Source organism: Pristiophorus japonicus, chromosome 7, assembly GCF_044704955.1.
Source record: "Pristiophorus japonicus isolate sPriJap1 chromosome 7, sPriJap1.hap1, whole genome shotgun sequence".
Classification (NCBI taxonomy): domain Eukaryota; kingdom Metazoa; phylum Chordata; class Chondrichthyes; family Pristiophoridae; genus Pristiophorus; species Pristiophorus japonicus.
Window position 1 is genome coordinate 51,942,144 of NC_091983.1, and position 19,615 is coordinate 51,961,758.

General features: G+C 44.2%; 1 protein-coding gene across 1 annotated transcript in view; it reads left to right on the top strand.

Moving 5' to 3' along the window:
- Positions 1-19,615, top strand: part of LOC139266767 (doublecortin domain-containing protein 2) — a 233,875-nt gene that overhangs the window by 56,912 nt on the left and 157,348 nt on the right. The window contains exon 4 of the mRNA XM_070884359.1: positions 1,183-1,314. Within this exon, the coding sequence (XP_070740460.1) occupies positions 1,183-1,314 (132 nt within the window). The remainder of the gene's footprint in view (positions 1-1,182; positions 1,315-19,615) is intronic.

Below are 19,615 nucleotides of genomic sequence, written 5' to 3' on the forward strand. Positions count from 1 at the left end.
TCACCCTGCTTGCTGCTGGATGCTCAGAAAAGGCAGACTGCTGTGTTCCACATGATCGGCAGTGTAAAGGCCATGAATTCTAGGGATTACAGGAGTGGAAAAGGCTTCTTCCGAGATTCAGGCCGTGATTTGGGCTGCACTGCTGAAATTGGCAGAAGAGCCGCAGCAGCTGTTTGCATCTGCCAGAGTATTTGGAGGTAATTGGAAACTCAGTGCATCCTGGATGCTATTGAAAGATGTCAATGAAAATTGACTGTTGACAAGGTATTGCAGATTGCATTGACAGTACTCTCGCAACAGTAGTTTTCTCCTTTAAGGGGGAAGTGACTTTCTGAAGAACTGTTTGCCAAACTATTTTTTCTGTGTTTGTCAAGTGCTGGAATAGTGCCTACAGAACAACAATCACTGCACTTCAAAGTAATTAATTGGATGTGAAGCCCTTGGAACAGTTTCTGTGAGACATGATAAAATGCGATATAAATTCACGTCTTTCTTTCTTCGAAACACGCTGAAGTAAGTCACATGTGATATAGTTGTAAACAAAACAATTTGTAGCAGTTCAGCTGCTTTACCTCCCAGACCATAAAGAGGAGTGTGTCTCAAACTTTTCTTTCTTTTTTGGGGCAGAAGTCAGGTGTCCATGGAGCCTCAGGACTGGAAACTTGGATGTGAAACTGGGAACAATCCCACCTTGAGTGTAACTGGGTGATAGCGAGGCAGCAGCCCACCATACATCCCTCCTGATTGTTATTCCCATTGCCATTGATCTATCCCCTTGAAAGCTGATGCATGTCCTGTATCTATCTTTTATTTCTTTGATTTCTCTCATTATGCCTCCTTTTGTCTCCTGCTAATATCACTGCAGTTGAATCATCTGTGCCACCCAAGCACTTCATGTGTCATTCTATTTCTTTTCCTCTGTATTTTTTTTCTTTTTCCCTTCTCCCTTTCCCTTGTTTTGTTCACCTAGAACATCTCCTGGTCCTGAGGAAGGGTCTTAAGGCCTTAAATGTTGACCAACTCCTCTTTTTCCACAGATGCTGCCTGACTATTTGCCTGTCCTTCTGATATTCTCCTGACTTGTAATGAGTTTTTTTTGGTTGTAAGATTTGCTTTTAGAGAAAAATAGGGGAAAATAATTTTATGAACTAACAAAAGTTTACATCTATTTCTAACCATCAGCATCTTTACCAATGGAGACCTGCTGATTCCCCCTGTGAGATTACTTCTACCAAAATATACTGTCCAAGACTGGAATCGTGTCCTTGCCTTGATAACAGAGAAAGTCCACTTACGCACTGGAGCTGTTCAGAGGTAGACTTTTATTCTCATTACTCAGTCAAGCTATGACAATGTGACATACCACTTGTGTTTCTGATATCGCTGGAGTTGTGTGTCATTGTTGGAGTTTCTTAAAAAGTATCAATGGATAAGAAATACAGATGTAATTGGCATGTCATCTCACACAGTTCATGAGCTATGCAGTGTCATTCGGGAATAAGGAGTGTGAAATTGCGTACCGCCGCAGTTGCGGGGGTGGGGGCGGTAACAGCTGCGAGGCAGGACTTCCCGCGCTCTACTTTCTCTCGGAGGCGGGACCGAGACGCTAACCACCGTGAATGTTCTAGCACTATAACGAGAGGAGGGTAGCGCTGGCGGGAACACAGAGCCCTCCCCTTCTTTTAAAGGGGAGGTCACACTGCGGACTCTGCATTAGGGAGAACAGGCCACCACTAGACTACTGGGGAGTGGGGTGCCCTGGCAGCAGCCTAGCACAGAAATGGAGTGCCAGGCTGCAACATCGTGGCACAGACCCCGAGATATGACGTTGAGAAGGCCATTAAAAAAAAAATTCAGTGCCACACCTCCCCTTTAATTTTCGCTCTGTAAGCGACCTAAAGCCGATACACGCCCCGCGAAGCTGTCGCAGGCATCACCCGCAGCAGCCTCATGGGGCACGACTGAATCAGTGGCACAGCAGCCCGAGCCGCAACTGGCAGGAGTGGGGCACTACTGGTTAGTGCCGCCATTAAACTCGCGTGGAATTTCGCGGGAGTCGGTAGTGGTGTCACGCCTGGACGAAAAACCATTTGCGCCCCGGGCGCTAATGACCTGAATGTTTTCCCCGTGGTCTCTCCCATCAAAGTAATGAACATAGTGTGAGGAAAATAGTATGGTTTATGTTGGCTAAAACCAGAAGGATTAGTTGTTGTCCAAAATTATTTCATTATTTTCAATTGAACTAAACATAGGAATAAATTTCTTATGAAGGCTAAAACCAAAATTAGACATGAATAGGATAAAGAGATTACTGTTAACGTTAATATTATTTGTCGGACTGGGATTAGACTGGCAATCTGCAATTTTCAGGTCAGATGGAAATTGAAACGGGCGAATAAAATCATTTAACCCTCGGTATATTATGTCTTAACCTTATGAGTTGTTTGAGAAGTGAAACAGTTATGATATTTTTTGAAGCATTAATTTCAGAGAGAACAAACCTAAACCGGAATACAGCCCCCTCCACTTCTAATGTCCATGTTTAAAACAGGGCAGTTGCTTCTATCGGCCAAAAATGATAACCATTCCCCATTTGCATTAATGTTAATTTTTCAACATTGCAACTTAAGTGCTTTGTTTATTTTGGGCAGAAACAGCTGTTTGTATAATTACATAAAGGTATATAGTAACTTACTATATATTGTAAATAGTATAAGAACATAAGAACATAAGAAATAAGAGCAGGAGTAGACCATACGGCCCCTCAAGCCTGCTCTGCCATTTAATACAATTATGACTGATCTGATCACAGACTCAGGTCCACTTCCCTGCCTGCTCTTCATAACCCCTTAATCCCTTATCGATTAAGAAACTGTCTATCTCTGTCTTAAATTTATTTAATGTCCCAGCTTCCACAGCTCTCTGAGGCAGCAAATTCCACAGATTTACAACACTCTGAGAGAAGAAATTCCTCCTCATCTCAGTTTTAAATAGGTGACCCCTTATTCTAAGATTATGCCCCCTAGTTCTAGTCTCTCCATCAGTGGAAATATCCTCTCTGCATCTACCTTGTCAAGCCCACTCATAATCTTACACGTTTCGATAAGATCACTTCTCATTCTTCTGAATTCCAATGAGTAGAGGCCCACCTACTCAACCTTTCCTCAGAAGTCAACCCAATCATCTCCGGGATCAACCTAGTGAATCTTCTCTGAACTGCCTCCACAGCAAGTATATCCTTTCGTAAATATGGAAACCAAAACTGTGCGCAGTATTCCAGGTGTGGCCTCATCAATACCCTGTGTAACTGTAGCAAGACTTCCCTGCTTTTATACTGCATCCCCTTTGCAATAAAGACCAAGATTCCATTAGCCTTCCTGATCACTTGCTGTACCTGCATACTAACCTTTTGTGTTTCATGCACAAGTACCCCCAGGTCCTGCTGTATTGCAGTACTTTGCAATTTTTCTCCATTAAAATAATAACTTGCTCTTTGATTTTTTTTCTGCCTGTGCATCTCCTCTCACTTTCCAACATTGTACTCCATCTGCCAAATTTTTGCCCACTCACATAGCCTGTCTATGTCCTTTTGCAAATTTTTTGTGTCCTCCTCACACACTGCTTTTCCTCCCATCTTTGTATCATCAGCAAACTCGATCCTTTCTTCCAATTCGTTAATATAGATTGTAAATAGTTGGTGTCCCAGCACCAATCCCTGTGGCACCCCACTAGTTACTGATTGCCAACCCGAGAATGAACCATTTATACCGACTTTCTGTTTTCTGTTAGTTAGCCAATCCTCTATCCATGCTAATATATTACCCCCAAACCTGTGAACTTTTATCTTGTGCAGTAACCTTTTATGTGGCACCTTGTCAAATGTCTTCTGGAAGTCCAAATACACCACATCCACTGGTTCCCCTTTATCTACCCTATCCATTACATCCTCAAAGAATTCCAGCAAATTTGTCAAACATGACTTCCCTTTCATAAATCCATGCTGACTCTGCCTGACCGAATTATGCTTTTCCGAATGTCCTGCTACTGCTTCTTTAATAATGAATTCCAACATTTTCCCAACCACAGATGTTAGGCTAACTTGTCTATAGTTTCCTGCTTTTTGTCTGCCTCCTTTTTTAAATAGGGACGTTACATTTGCAGTTTTCCAATCTGCTGGGACCCCCCCAGAATCCAGGGAATTTTGGTAAATTACAACCAATGCATCCACTACCCCTGCCGCTACTTCTCTTAAGACCCCAGGATACAAGCCATCAGGTCCAGGAGATTTATCCGTCTTTAGTCCCATTATCTTACTGAGTACCACCTCCTTCGTGATTGTGATTGTGTTAAGTTCCTCCCCCCCCCCCGCCCCCCCCCATAGCCCCTTGACTATCCACTGTTGGAATATTGTTTGTGTCCTCTACCGTAAAGACTGATATAAAATATTTGTTCAGAGTTTCTGCCATCTCCATGTTCCCCATTACTAATTCCCCGGTCTTATCCTCTAAGGAGCCAACTTTTACTTTAGCCACTCTTTTCCTTTTTATATTCCTATAGAAACTCTTGCTATCTGTTTTTATATTTTGTGCTAATTTACTTTCATAGGACTCAATTTTCCCCAGTGCTTGCACCATTTTTTTTGGAGCATGCTACTTTTTCTGGCCTTACTTAAAAATCTCCAGTTTCCCCAATCAATTTGCACCAGCGTAACTCAGTTAGTTATGTTTTTTTTAGGTAAGTTTTTTTTCCTCAAAATGGGACATAACCTATGCCAATTCTGGCCATTTAGGGAACTTTGGCCAGCTGATAGTTACTCCATTTCTACTTAGGCCAGCGTATGTGGCCTCTCGAGAAAACCCTTGCGGAGAGTTAAAGAAATCGGCGCAGGTAAATAAATCGGAGGCCAGGAGGCTTTAGTGTAGTAAAACTGTAGCCCCAAGCTGCATTTTAAGATCCAATAGATTGTCTAGAAACTTAGAAAACTTTGCATGGAATATTTTTAAGGCTGTAACAAAGCAGACAGATTGTCTGTGCTTTCCTAACATGAAAAAGCATCGTCTAGGGAGTAGAGTTCTGTGCATGTGTCCACGGGTGGTCTGCTAAAGCCGTATTGCACCCCACACACTGATTTGAAGCCAAGGACTGCCATGTAACTGAGGGAATTGACTTCATGGAGTTACTGAGTTCTGTGAAGCAGCCAAAGTAACATCAGGAGAAATTAATCCAGGTACTTCAGCAAATTTGACATTTAAGTTGAGTGTGTTAAAGGGCAATGTTTTCTTGTATATTGTCTTCCCAGGCATTTTTAAAAAGCTCATTGCTTTGCGGACAAACTATCTCCTCCAGCTGCCAGGGGGATCAGTGAGTCATCAATGAGATCAGCAGCACTTCCTGGTTTAATTTGTAATTTTATTAAAATTGCCGCATTAAAACGGCCATGGCATATTGTGGACAAATCGTGTGGGCATGAATATTCTGCTATAAATGGTGGGGACTGTACCTCTGATTGACCTGCTGAACCGTACCAGCACTTGCTGCTTTTATTTCCAGCATTCAGATTTATTTCCTTTTAGACAGTTAATATAGTCTTCCACCTATGAGTGTGAATACCATTGAAGGTTGTTAATTGGAATGCCATATTGGAAATTAAATTGTCTCTTTTATCACATTGTTCCCATTAAGTAAAATTCTTTCTCTTGAGCTAAATACACTGCAATTAGGAGGCTGAGAAAATCCCCTTGTCTCTTTGCCAGCACAATCTCATTAACTATCTGACAATCCATTTTGGCAGACTATAAAAGTTAGAAGGCAAAATGCTCATTTAAATGGAGGTTTGCTGACCTCCATTGAAATCTGTTACAAAATCAAACTGCTCGTTTACTCATTAACTACCAATATTTATTTTAGGATTGTCCTAATTTTCACATCCAATTTTACCGCTCTGATATCCTGATTTCTCTCAGTTCACAAAAGCCATAGACTTTTAGAGCACAGAATGGGGCCTTTCGGCCTATCATGTCTGTGCCACCTCTGTGAAAGGGCCCTCCAATTAGTCTCATTACCTTGCCCTTTCCCCATAGCTTTTAAATGTTTTATTTTTTAAAAAAAGAACAAATGAGTAAAATTGTGGGAGTAATTGAGTCTCCAGTCTCTGATGGTGCTTCTAAATGAATGGAGCTTCACTCTAGTGATCTATGGCATTGTTAGTATGTGACCGCATGCCTTGTAATTCAGGGGCAGCCATCCGTTGTCCGCTAAGTATTCAACACCCGTCACCTAACAATTACATGCATGCAATCTGCAATATCCTCACGTAAAATGTAAGCAGACAATCTTGGAGCAATACAACATGTTATTCATTATCTGAAGAGAAAGACAGGTTTGAATTTCAGAGGGATTCTTCAGCAGAACTGATTCTTCAAAACGAGGCTCTTTTCAGATACCGATCAAAACAAAGAGGGATTGGGAAAACAACAGTTGGCGGTCAAGAATACAGAAATCTTAATTAACAATTTAAGCTATTCCTTCATTGCAGCACAGAGTTATATTGTCAATGCCGCCTTCAAGATGAGACATTGAACAGGATGGAAGAATTATTTGAGGGAACAAGAGAAGTTATCAAGCTCAACTGGTCCGATACTTTACCATAGATCACTGCCTTCTCCCCTTACCCCTCAATAACTTCTATTTCCAGAAACACATCTAGCAGTGACCTGCAGTGTTTTTGTGGAGCCAAGAGGAGCATCCCTGTTCATCCTGGCCCCACAAAAATAAAACTTGGGAAAAGTATTAGGCCAGCATCAGGTCACATGGGCGGACTGTGCATGGTATGTGGTGCGCGCTCCATCCATGTGTCTCTTAAAATTTTAATCAGGGTCCAAATTACATCATGGGATCCCGATTTGCATAAGAAAGAGGCCTACCACCTGAAACAGGTATGTGCTCTGGTCGCCCATGAGATGGCCCCTTTAAAAATGGCGGAAGCCAGATTGTTGGTAAATCTACCAATCACAACTGGGGCCTCAACCGCCTCATTAACACCAATTTTGGTTAGTTAAAAGCAGCTCCCACAGTTCAGTAATTTTTTTTGTGAAGCTACTTAAAATTTTGGAGAACCTTCACTGGCTGTCAGAGTAAGGTGCTACACTGTCAGAGTAAGGTGCTACACTATTAGGAACTGAAGCAGGAATGCATCTGTCAAATTTCAGGATCTTTTGTCCATTTTTCTACTGAAAGCATTTGGAAACAGTGTTGCTTTTAATGTTGTATTTTAAAAAGATAGTGTATTACTACAAGTAACAAAAAGGAGTCTATGATGGTGTTTAAGTTGCTAATGAACTAGCCTAGGTTTCCTTATAGACCATCAATAGTAAATAATAGCAATTTGGTTAAAAGTCGGAAATAAAGAATGCTGGCTGCCTGTAGCTGAGGCAGAAAGGCATCAGAAGAGGCAGGCTCAAAAAGGCAGAATGCGGGGGAGTTTACAGAAAGAAAGAAAGACTTGCATTTATATAGCGCCTTTCATGACCACCGGCGTCTCAAAGCGCTTTACAGACAATGAAGTACTTTTGGAGTGTAGTCAATGTAATGTGGGAAATGCGACAGCCAATTTGTGCACAGCAAGGCCCCACATACAGCAATGTAATGATGACCAGATAATCTGTTTTTGTTATGTTGATTAACATATGAACCTAAGAAATAGGAACAGGTGTAGGCCGTACGGCCCCTTGAGCCTGCTCCGCCATTTGATATGATCATGGACTCAGGTTCACTTCCCCGCTCACTCCCCATAACCCCTTATTCCCTTATCGGTTAAGAAACTGTCTATCTCTGTCTTAAATCCACTCAATGTCCCAGCTTCCACAGCTCTCTGAGGCAGCAAATTCCACAGATTTACAATCCTCTGAGAGAAGAAATTCTTCCTCATCTCAGTGTTAAATGGGCGGCCCCTTATTCTAATATTATTCTCCCTAGTTCTAGTCTCTCCTATCAGTGGAAACATCCTCTCTGCATCCATCTTGTCAAGCCCGCTCATAATCTTATGCATTTTGATACGATCACCTCTCATTTTTCTGAATTCCAATGAGTAGAGACCCAACCTACTCAACTTTTCCTCATAAGTCAACCCCCTTATCCCCAGAATCAACCTAGTGAACCTTCACTGAACTGCCTCCAAAGCAAGTACATCCTTTCTTAAATATGGAAACCAAAACTGTGCGCAGTATTCCAGGTGTGGCTTCACCAATACCCTGTATAACTGTAGCAAGACTTCCCTGCTTTTATACTCCATCCCCTTTGCAATAAAGGCCAGGATTCCATTGGCCTTCCTGATCACTTGCTGTACCTGCATACTAACCTTTTGTGTTTCATGCACAAGCACCCCCAGGTCCTGCTGTACTGCAGCACTTTGCAATTATTCTCCATTTAAGTAATAACTTACTCTTTGATTTTTTTTCTGCCAAAGTGCATGACCTCACACTTTCCAACATTATACTCCACCTGCCAAATTTTTACCCACTCACTTAGCCTGTCAATGTCCTTTTGCAGATTTTTTGTGTCCTCCTCACACATTGCTTTTCCTCCCGTCTTTGTATCATCAGCAAATTTGGCTACAATACACTCGGTCCCTTCTTCCAAGTCATTAATATAGATTGTAAATAGTTGGGGTCCCAGCACTGATCCCTGCGGCACCCCACTAGTTACTGATTGCCAACCCGAGAATGAACCATTTATCCTGATTCTCTGTTTTCTGTTAGTTAGCCAATCTTCTATTCATGCTAATATATTACCTCCAGCCCCGTGAACTTTTATCTTGTGCAGTGACCTTTTATGTGGCACCTTGTCAAATGCCTTCTAGAAGTCCAAATACACCACATCTACTGATTCCCCTTTTTCCACCCTGTTCGTTACATCCTCAAAGAATTCCAGCAAATTTGTCAAACATGACTTCCCCTTCATAAATCCATGCTGACTCTGCCTGACTGAATTATGTTTTTCCAAATGTCCCGCTACTGCTTTTTTAATAATAGACTCCAACATTTTCCCAACCACAGATGTTGGGCTAACTGGTTTCCTGCTTTTTGTCTGCCTCCTTTTTTAAATAGGTACATTACATTTGCGGTTTGCCAATCTGCTGGGACTTCCCCAGAATCCAGGGAATGTTGGTAAATTACAACCAATGCATCCACTATCCCTGCCGTTACTTCTCTTAAGACCCTAGGATGCAAGCCATCAGGTCCAGCGGATTTATCCGCCTTTGTCCCATTATCTTACTGAGTACCATCTCCTTCGTGATTGTGATTGTGTTAAGTTTCTCACCCCTCTTGAGCCTCTTGACTATCCACTGTTGGGATTTGGTTTTGTTTTTTTTTAAACGGAGAACTCCGTGATACAGTTGCACAGCACCTCGTGTCAACTGGACTCTGCTGAGGACTTCCGTTCCAGTGAATGTAGCAGAAACCTGTCTGCAAACTTTGCTGACAGTGGGATTGGTTTCCTCTACCGTAAAGACTGATACAAAATATTTGTTCAGGAATAACTATTGGACAGGACAAGTAAATGACCTATTGACACAGTTGACCGCTGTTGTTGTTTGGCGAACCAACTTCTACCTTGCAGAGGCTAATCACCAACTCTCTGACACCTCCTCTTAGCACCCCCGGACCATGACCCCCCCCCTAGCGAACATCAAGCCATCATTTCCAAGACTGTCACTGACCCCATCTCCTCTGGAGATCTTCCCTCCACAGCCACCAACCTCATAGTTCCCCAACCCCGCACAGCCCCCTTCTACCTCCTTCCCAAGGTCCACAAACAGGACTGCCCTAGTAGACCCATTGTTTCAGCCTGTTCTTGCCCCACAGAACTGATTTCTTCCTATCTTGACTCTACGTTTTCTCGCCTTGTCCAGTCTCTTCCTACCTACATCTGTGACTCTTCCGATGCCCTCCACCACTTTAACAGTTTCCAGTTTCCTGGCCTCAACCATCTCCTTTTCACTATGGATGTCCAATACCTCTACCCCTCCATCCCCCACCAGAATGGCCTGAAGGCGCTCCGCTTCTTCCTTGAACAGAAGCCCAACTAAGCCCCATCCACCACCAACCTCCTCCACCTGGCTGCACTTGTTCTCACATTGAACAACAACTCCTTTAACTCCACTCACTTCCTCCAAATTAAAGGTGTTCCTATGGGAACCCGTATGGGTTCTAGCTATGCCTGCCTTTTTGTGGGAGACATGAAACATTCTCGGGTCCCCTCCCTCATCTCTTTTTCCGGTACATTGGTGCTGTTTCCTGCTCTCACCCTGAATTAGAAAATTTCTTTCACTTTGCATCCAATTTCCACCCTTCCCTCACCTTCACATGGTCCACCTTCAACTCTTCCCTTCCCTGCCTCCATTTCTGGGGATAGTGGATTGACTAACATTCACTATAAGCCGGCAGCAACCCGGGCGACACTTCCTCCCACCCTGCATCCTGTAAGGACTCCATTCCATTCTCCCAGCTTCTCCATCTCTGTCGTAACTGTTCTGACGACACCACCTTCCACAGTAGTGCCTCTGATATGTCTTCCTTTTTCCTCAACCGAGAATTCCCCTCAACCGTGGTGAACTTGGTCCTCGACCGTGTCCATTCTATTTCCCGCACTTCTGCTCTCACCCCTTTCCCTCCCTCCCAGAACCACGACAGGGTTCCCCTTGTCCTCACCCCTACCACCCCACCAGCCTCCACGTTCAACGGATCATCCTCCGCCATTTCCACCGCATTCAGCGTGATCCCACCACCAATCACACCTTCCCCTTCACTTCCCTCGCAGCATTCCGCAGGGACCACTCCCTCCGCATTCCCTCCGCATTCCCTCCGCACTCCCGCCACACGCCCTCCGCACTCCCTCCGCACTCCCTCCGCACTCCCTCCACACTCCCTCCGCAATCACCCCCAGCACCCCCTCACAGTCCCACAGCATCTCCCCATGCAAGCGCAGGAGATGCAACACTTCCCTTTTACCTCCTCTCTTCACACTGTCCAGGGCCCCAAACACTCCTTCCAGATGAAACAGCAATTTACATTGTACTTTCAATTTAGTATCTACTTCTTCTTAGGCAGTCCCCCGGAGTCGAGGATGACTTGCTTCCACACTAAAATGAATTCTATGGCGACCGATGAGACCAATGCGGGACCTATTGTCTCTGTCACATGTGGGGCAGACAGTGGTTGGAGGGATGGGTGAATGGGATGCTTGGGTTGAAATTTGCTCCTTCCGCTTTTTGTGCTTGGTTTCCGCATGTCCCCGGTGAAGAGACTCGAAGTGTTTGGTGCCTTCTCGGATGCTCCTCCTCCACTTTGAGCGGTGTTGGGCCAGGGATTCCCAAGAGTTGGTGGGGATGTAGCATTTTTTCAAGGAGGCTTTGAGGGTGTCCTTGAAGCGTTTTCTCTGCCCTCCTGGGACTTGCTTGCGTGACATAGCTCGGAATAGAGTGCTTGTTTCGGGAGTCTAGCATTGGGCATGCGGATAATGTGGCCCGCCCATTGGAGCTGGTCGAGCGTGGTCAATGCCTCGATGCCTGAGAGTGAACGCTGACGTTGGCGCGCCCATTCTGCCAATTAATTTGCAGGATTTTGCGGAGGCGGCGTTGGTGGTACTTCTCCAGTGCTTTGAGGTGCCTACTCCATGTCTCTGAAGCATATAGGAGGGCGAGTATCGCTACTGCTCAGTAGACCATGAGCTTGGTGTCAGGTTTGAGATCCTGGTCTTCGAACATTCTTTTCCTCAGATGGCCAAAGGCTGCACTGGCGCTGTTGGACTTTGTCATCGATGTCTGCCCTTGCCCCCGAGGTATGGGAAATGTTCCACATTGTCCAAGGTCTAATTGTGGATCTTGTTCATCGGGGAGCAGTACTGTGTGGTGGGGGCTGGTTGGTAGAGAACCTTTGTCTTACTGATGTTTAATGTGAGGCCCAGACTCTCGTATGCTTCAGTGAAGGTGTCAATGATGGTTTGGAGTTCAGACTCTGAGTGTGCACAAACACAAGCAATTCAATGACAGAGGTTGGAGCAACCTTGGATCTGGACTGGAGGCGTCGGTGGTTGAACATTTTCCCACTTGTCCTGTAGATTAACTCCACTCCAGCGGGGAGCTTGTTACGGGTGAGGAAGATTGAGAAGAGTGTTGGTGCAATGACACAGTCTTGCTTGACCTCAGTCTGCACTTGTATTGGGTCTGTGGTGAATCCATTTTTAAGAATCACGGCTTGCATGAAGCAGGTGGAGGATGGTGACCAATTTTTGAGGACAGCCGAATTTGAGAAGGGCATTCCATAATCCCTCGCGTTTGACAGAGTCGAAGGCCTTTGTGAAATCGAAGAAAGCCTTGTATAGAGGTTGATGCTGCTCCCTACATTTTGGATTTGTCACACGGTGAAGACCATGACCTTAGTGGGCGGAATCCACACTGCGACTCTGGGAGGAGCACTTCAGCCACTGGGAGAAGACGATTGAGGACGATTCTTGCGATGATTTTCTCTGTGGCAGACAGCAGGGAAACTCCTCTGTAATTACCGCAATCGGACTTGTCACCTTTCTTGAAGATGGCCATGATTATGGCATCTCTGAGATCCCCTGGCATACTCTCCTCCTTCCAGATAAGACAGATGAGCTCATGGATTCGCGCCCAGAGTACTTCTCCACCATGCTTCAGTACGTCGGCGGGGATTCCATCTGCTCTTGAGGCCTTATTGTTTTTCAATTGTTGGATGGCCTTTTCAACCTTATGCCGGGCTGGGATTATGCCGAGGTGGTGACGGGTAGCATGGTGTGGGATGGCGTCAAGGACATATAAAGACAGGGTCTTGGCTGAGAAGATCCTCAAAATGCTCCTTCCAGCGGGCACTGACGGTCTCTCTGTCCTTGCCGAGCACCTCTCCGTTCTTGGTTCTCAGTGGTACAGGACCTTGAGTGCTTGGGCCGTAGGTTTGTTGACTGCGCTCCGAAATCCACGCACATCGTGATTGTCGGCTAGATGCTGGATCTCCTGCGCTTTTTCCACCCACCATTTGTTCTTTAGGTCTCGAGATTTTCATTGGACCTCAGCCTTCAGTTGTCTGTAGGCCTGTAGTCTCCTCTACATTGGGGAGACCAAACGCTGATTGGGTGACCGCTTTGCAGAGCACCTTCGTTCAGTCCGTAAGCGTGACCCCGAGCTTCTGGTCGCCTGTCACTTTAATTCTCCGCTCCACTCCCACTCTGCTCTCTCTCTCCTCGGTCTCCTACACTGTTCCAATAGCTCGACACAAACTCGAGGAACAGCAGCTCATCTTTCATTTAGGCACTTTACAGCCTTCTGGACTCAACATGGAGTTCAACAATTTCAGACCATAACCTCTGCCCATATTTTCTTTTCCTTTCCTCCCTTCTTTTTTACAAATCCCCCTTTTTTTTCTCTCTTCCACAGCAGCTGATGTTCATTCCGCCATTCACACCCCATATAGACTCATTTTTTGTTTCCTAACTTGTGCCATTGCCATCTCATTTTTGCCCATCATCCCTTTTGCCTCTTAAATCACTCCTGTCACATACCTTCCCTTTTGTTCTTTCCTCCCCTCTCCCGTTCAGTGCCCCTGCACTTCCTTAAAAATCTGTTATACCTCAAACTTTTCCACTTCTGACGAGGGGTCACAGACCCAAAACATTAACTCTGTTTCTCTCGACAGATGCTGCCTGACCTGCTGAGATTTCCAGCTTTTTCTGTTTTTATTAACTATCCTATTGAAGTCGGATCGCATGATTGTTACGTAATTACATAAAGATATATTTTACTGGTTCAATCTGATCATAGTTGTAACACTGTACATTTATCTCACTGTGGAATGAAACAGCTTAGATAGTGGGGTGCTGCAAGGATCAATGTTTGAGCCCCAGCTATTCACAATCTATATCAATGATTTGGATGAGGGGACCAAATGTAATATATCCAAGTTTGCTGATGATACAAAGCTAGGTGGGAATGTAAGTTGTGAGGAGGATGGAAAGAGGCTTTAAGGGGATATAGACAGGCTAAGTGAATGGGAAAGAACATGGCAAATGGAATATAATGTGGAGAAATGTGAAGTTATCACTTTGGGACCTGGGTGTCCTTGTACACGAATCACTGAACGTTAACATGCAGGTCCAGCAAGCAATTAAGAAAGCAAATGGTTTGTTGGTCTTTATTAGAAGAGGATTTGAGTATAAGAGTAACGACATCTTATAGCAATTATATAGGACCCTGGTGAGACCGCACCTGATATGTTGAGTACAGTTTGGTCTCCTTACCTAAGGAAGGATATACTTGCAATAGAGGGAGTGCAACGAAGGTTCACCAGACTGATTCCTGGGATGGGGGGATTGTCTTATGAGGAGAGATTGAGTAGACTAGGCCTATATTATCTCGAGTTTAGAAGAACGAGAGGTGATACAGGGCTTGACAGGGTAATTGCAGGGAGGATGCTTCCTCTGGCTGGGGAGTCTAGAACCGGAGGTCACAGTCTCAGAAAAAAGGGTCGGCCATTTAGGACTGAGATGAGGAGAAACTTCTTCTCAGAGTGTGGTGAATCTTTGGAATTCTCTACCCCAGAGGGCAGTAGAGGCTCAGTCTTTGAGTATGTTCAAGACGAAGAATGCTAGATTTTTGAATATTAAGGGGATCAAGGGATATGGGGACAGTGCAGGAAAATGGTGTTTGAGGTCGAAGATGAGCCGTGATCTCATTGAATGGCGTAGTAGGCTCGAGGGGCCGAATGGCCTTCTCCTGCTCCTAATTCCTATGTTATGTTAACACTTCGAGCAAGGCTGGCCTCACTTGGTGTTAACTTGGTCTGGGTTCAATGGGATTGACAAAATAAATAAGTGAAAAATATGGACATCTGGTTATTTCACGGGGTTAGGCTTGTTACACCCGTGACCCACTATTGTACTTGTCTATATATGGGGAAGTGTGAGCCAATCTCATAAAAGGAAGATGCTCAGACCGCTTATGGGAGCAACCAACAGCATCGAAAATATCTACAGCAGACCCAAATTTTTAACGGTGTCCATTTTTGGAAATGTCTCAATATTGGCATTTAATTAATATGAGCAGACTTCTGATTGCATTCCTCACTTGACTGACTTACCCAATTAGTATCTTTTACCTTTTTAAAAAAAGTCTGAGTTCCGAGCTTACAACCAGGAAGTTTGATACATAATAACATTAGAATTAGGAGCAGGAATAGGCCACATGGAACCTTGAGCCTGCTCCGCCATGAGATCATGGCTGACCATAAACCTCAACTCCACTTTCCCACCCGATCTCCATGTTCCTTGATTCTCCAAGAGTCCAAAAATCTATCTATATCAGCCTTGAATATACTCAGAGACTCAGCATCCACAGCCCTCTGGGACAGGGAATTCCAAAGATTTACAATCCTCTGAGTGAAGAAATTCCGCCTCACCTTAGTCTTAAATGGCCGCCCCCTTATCCTGAGACTATGGGGGAGAAATTGTGCAGTGTTACTTTCGGGCCGATAACTTTTGCGGCAGCGGAAAAGTATCACCAGGCGCTACACGATGGACTCCGACGCGAACTTCCGGTTCAGCACTCCACGACGGAAGTGGAGCACTAAATCAAGTGCTACCACTTCCCTTGGAGCGCTAAAGCCGGCAAGAGGAGCGCTAGTGGTGCAGTGCTGCCCAATGTCGAGGGCAGCGCTGCTGGGAATGGAGGCTCCTTCCTTCCCTTAAAAGGAAGGGCCAACGCTGCAGGAAAGACGATCCCTCATCACTGACGACAACTGCGATCTGCAATGATCAGCCCCAAGCACTCTCGCACAGTGCAGGGCTGATTGATTGTGGCTGGAGAAAACGCTGAAAAATTGAAGTAACGGATTCAGAAACATAAAAAATTAATGCATCCCTTTTAAATGGCGCCCCCCAGGTGCCCGGTCTCCCTAATGATGCCTCCTGCAGCTGTCCGTGTTGTCGCCCGGCGACACGACAGGGGGCGGAACTGATGTTCGGGTCCGGTGCGCCATCAGAGCGATGCGCAGCACGATGGCGTCGCAATCTCCTGGCGCAGGAGATCGTGGCGCTAGGGGGTACCGCCGCTGCAAAGCTCTAAGGGAATTTTGCGGGCATCGGTACTCTCGCCACGCCTGGTCACAAAGCTGGTAGCGCCCCGTTATTGGCCCCCGGAGCGTTAACGAAAGGCGCAAAGGAGGGCAATTTCTAGGCCTATGCCCCCTCGTTCTAGACTCTCCAGCCAGGGAAAACAACTTCTCAGCATCTACCCTGTCAATTCACCTCAGAATCATATATGTTTCAAAGAAATCACCTCTCATTGGGCCCAAGGTTCCCCAGGAGTTGCTCCATTTTTTTTGGAGCAACTAGATTTTTTTGGAATATCTTAAAAATCGCAATTTTGCCATTTCATTTGCTCCAATGTAAGTGAGTTAGTTAGGTTTTCTTTTAGTTTAGCTTTTTTTTCAAAAGGAGGCTTTACTAGCCACTTATGCCTATTTTGGCCATTTAAGTAAGTTTAGACAGCTAAAAGTTACTCCAAACTAACTTAGGCCAGCGAATTTGGCCACTTGTGTCCGCACAGAAAAACCTTGTGCTGAGTTAAAAATCAGCGCAGATAGCCAGAGATTGCGGGGGAGCAAGGGAAGTGAGAGGACCTTGCAAAGCACTAAACACCTTCACAACAACATTAAAGAAGCATAAGTACTTTTAAAGCACCAAGCACTAAACAAAGCACAAAAATAAGCATTCAATAACAAATACAAAATACAAGGAAGCTGAGAGGACCTGCACCTAGCACCAAGACTTACAAAGCACTAAACAACTAGATTAAAAATGGATTGGTAAACTAGCAAATACTTTATAGCAAGTCCTGTAAATAAGAGTTTTCCGAAGGACATTTTGATGAGCAGGGTTATTCTATCCACTGAAGCACAGTGAGTTTTATTTCCTTGCAGAATGTTTTTATATGGTATTCTTGTACCAACAAAGGCACCTTTATCAAAAGGTTACAAAAATGTTTTGTATGACATTTAAACTATTTATTTTTTTAGAATTTTATACTCTAAATCTCTGTGTTTGTTGTTTGTCTTGTTTGGTCTTTAGTTCCAGTCTGACAGACTATGTTGTTGGATTTTGCTTACACTATCTCTCCCAAGATCTAATAATAAAGCTTTGTTTTTTTTAAATATTTGCTGTATATGAACGGTTGCAGCTTCTGGTTTGTAATGTTAAAAAAAATTTTCATGGGGAGGGGAATTTAATTTATCCAGAGCAATGTAACTTTTCTTCTTAAATGTGAAGCCGTTGAGATAGATTTACATATTTATGATCTAGATTAGTTTTATTCCAATTCCATTTTTAACTCATCAATTATCTGAAAATAATATAACCCAACATTATGACTTGCTTGATTTTGGGGTTTTATTTTGGATTGACCATTTATGTTAGACAAAATTATGCACATTCAAGTACTAAGTACCCTAGCAACTGTTCCAGAGGATTTCTGCCAGCATGCTGATAAAGCACCTTAATGGCCCAACCCTCAAGCACTTTGCAATATGTCAACATAATTTCAATTTTACTTACAAATACAGATATTCCGGTAGCTAGTCTGGCCGCCGATGAGGGAGCCCATTCGGCCAGGGCTAGGGACGGCGTGCTTCGGGCCCTCCCACACAGCCTGCAGAGCACACGCAGAGATTGTGGGGGCGAGGAGCTACTGCACATGCGCACACACTCTAGCGTCCATGTGCAGAGGTCCTAGCACTGTATTCAGCGCCGGGACCTGGCTCCCCCACTGCTTCTGCTGCGCCACGCCAAGGCCTGCTACGTTCAAGGAGCGGGGAGAGTCCCTAGGTAAGTTTTCGGCGCCGTTTTTAATGTAGAAAGTCGGCGCACCTCACGGAGGTGTGCCGTTTTAACCGAGTGGGGGGCAAACTTGGGCCCCTTTGTTCTAAACCCCAGAGAGTATAGGCCCTATCTACTCAATATCTCCTTGAAGGACAACTCTCTCATCCCAGGAATCAATAAAATCATAGAATGGTTACATAACGGAAGATTGCCATTCAGCCCGTCGAGCCTGTGCTGACTCTCAGCTAGTCCCACTCCCCTGCTCTTTCTCCATAGCCCTGCAATTCTTTTTCCTTCAGATACTTATCCAACTCCCTTTTGAAAGATAAGATTGAGTCTGTCTCTACCACCCTTTCAGGCACGGCATTCCAGACCCCAACCACTCGCTGCATAAAAAAGTTTTTTCTTGCTTCACCTTTGTTTCTTCTTCCAATCATCTTAAATCTGTGTCCTATCAACCAAGCCTGAGGAGGGAAATATTATTCCCGAGATTTCACGCACAAAAAAGATAGCTCTGTGAATAAGTTTATTGATTTTTGTTGTGAATTATTTAACTTTTTATGTGTTTATTATGTTAAAATTTTACTTTTAACATTATATCCTCAGGCTACTGAGAAACCACGAAAGCGCTTTAAAACAATATTTTGAACAATTTTACTGGTTGATATTCTTCTGCTCACTAGTCATTTATTGATAGCTTTTCACTGCTGGCTTTCTTGCTTGTTGTAATTGGTGCTGACTGGTGGTTCATTGCCCCATAGCAATATTAGAGGCATCTGATTGTTTTAGTAAATAAATAGTTGGCATGGTTTGTGCATTTTTGTGACTATTATACTTGAGGCAATCAGGATTTCAAGTGTGATACTTTTGAAGTTTCCTATTTCTTATGCTAGATTTTTAATGATGGAGGTTTTTTCAAAACTTTACAATCTTAATAAGTCGAAGGGGGAAATTCAAACTAGCCTTGTGACAACCCAGTAAAATATTTTTACAACTGTACACACAGAAGCTGCAGAGATTAAAGGACTGTCTAATAATAAAGTCTACAGTCTCCACATCCATGATAAATTATTCAAATATCGGAAATTGAGAAACAGCCTAAATGAATCACGTACATTGAACTTTCATATTGTGATGTTACACTCTATGGGGTGCAATTTTCCCCAGTGATCTGAAGCGTTTTTTTTTGGCCTAAATTAAAATATCCAAATTTCCTCAAAGATTGTGCGCCAGCGTAACTCAGTTAGTTATGATTTTTTTAGGTACGTTGTTTTTTGCATCATTGGGGGCGTAACCTGATTTCTGAGCAAGTTATTCACATTCATGCAAGTTTGGCCAACTTCCATTTTTCCGAAGACAGTGTATGTGACCACTCTCAAAAAACCTTCTGGGCACTTAAGAAAAAGCAGTGCACATTAAAAAATCGGCGCAGAAAGACGCCATTATTTTTAGGCAAAGTTTTGGAGGGAGTCAAGAACACATTAAATATGCATCATGAAGCTTTATTTTTTCAAACTTAAAACACAGAAAATGGAAGTTTAATGCAATTCTTTAATTTTGGATTTTTTTTCAAAGTGCCACGCCACCACTGAACATCTTCAAACTGGGCTCGCGAGTTGGAGCGTCGGCCGGCAGAATCAGTCCCTCGCCCGGACATTGGCTTGGGGCTCGGCTTCAAAAGAAGCCCGGTGGGTCGTGGGGGATGGGGGCGGTGTGGAAGCCGAACTGA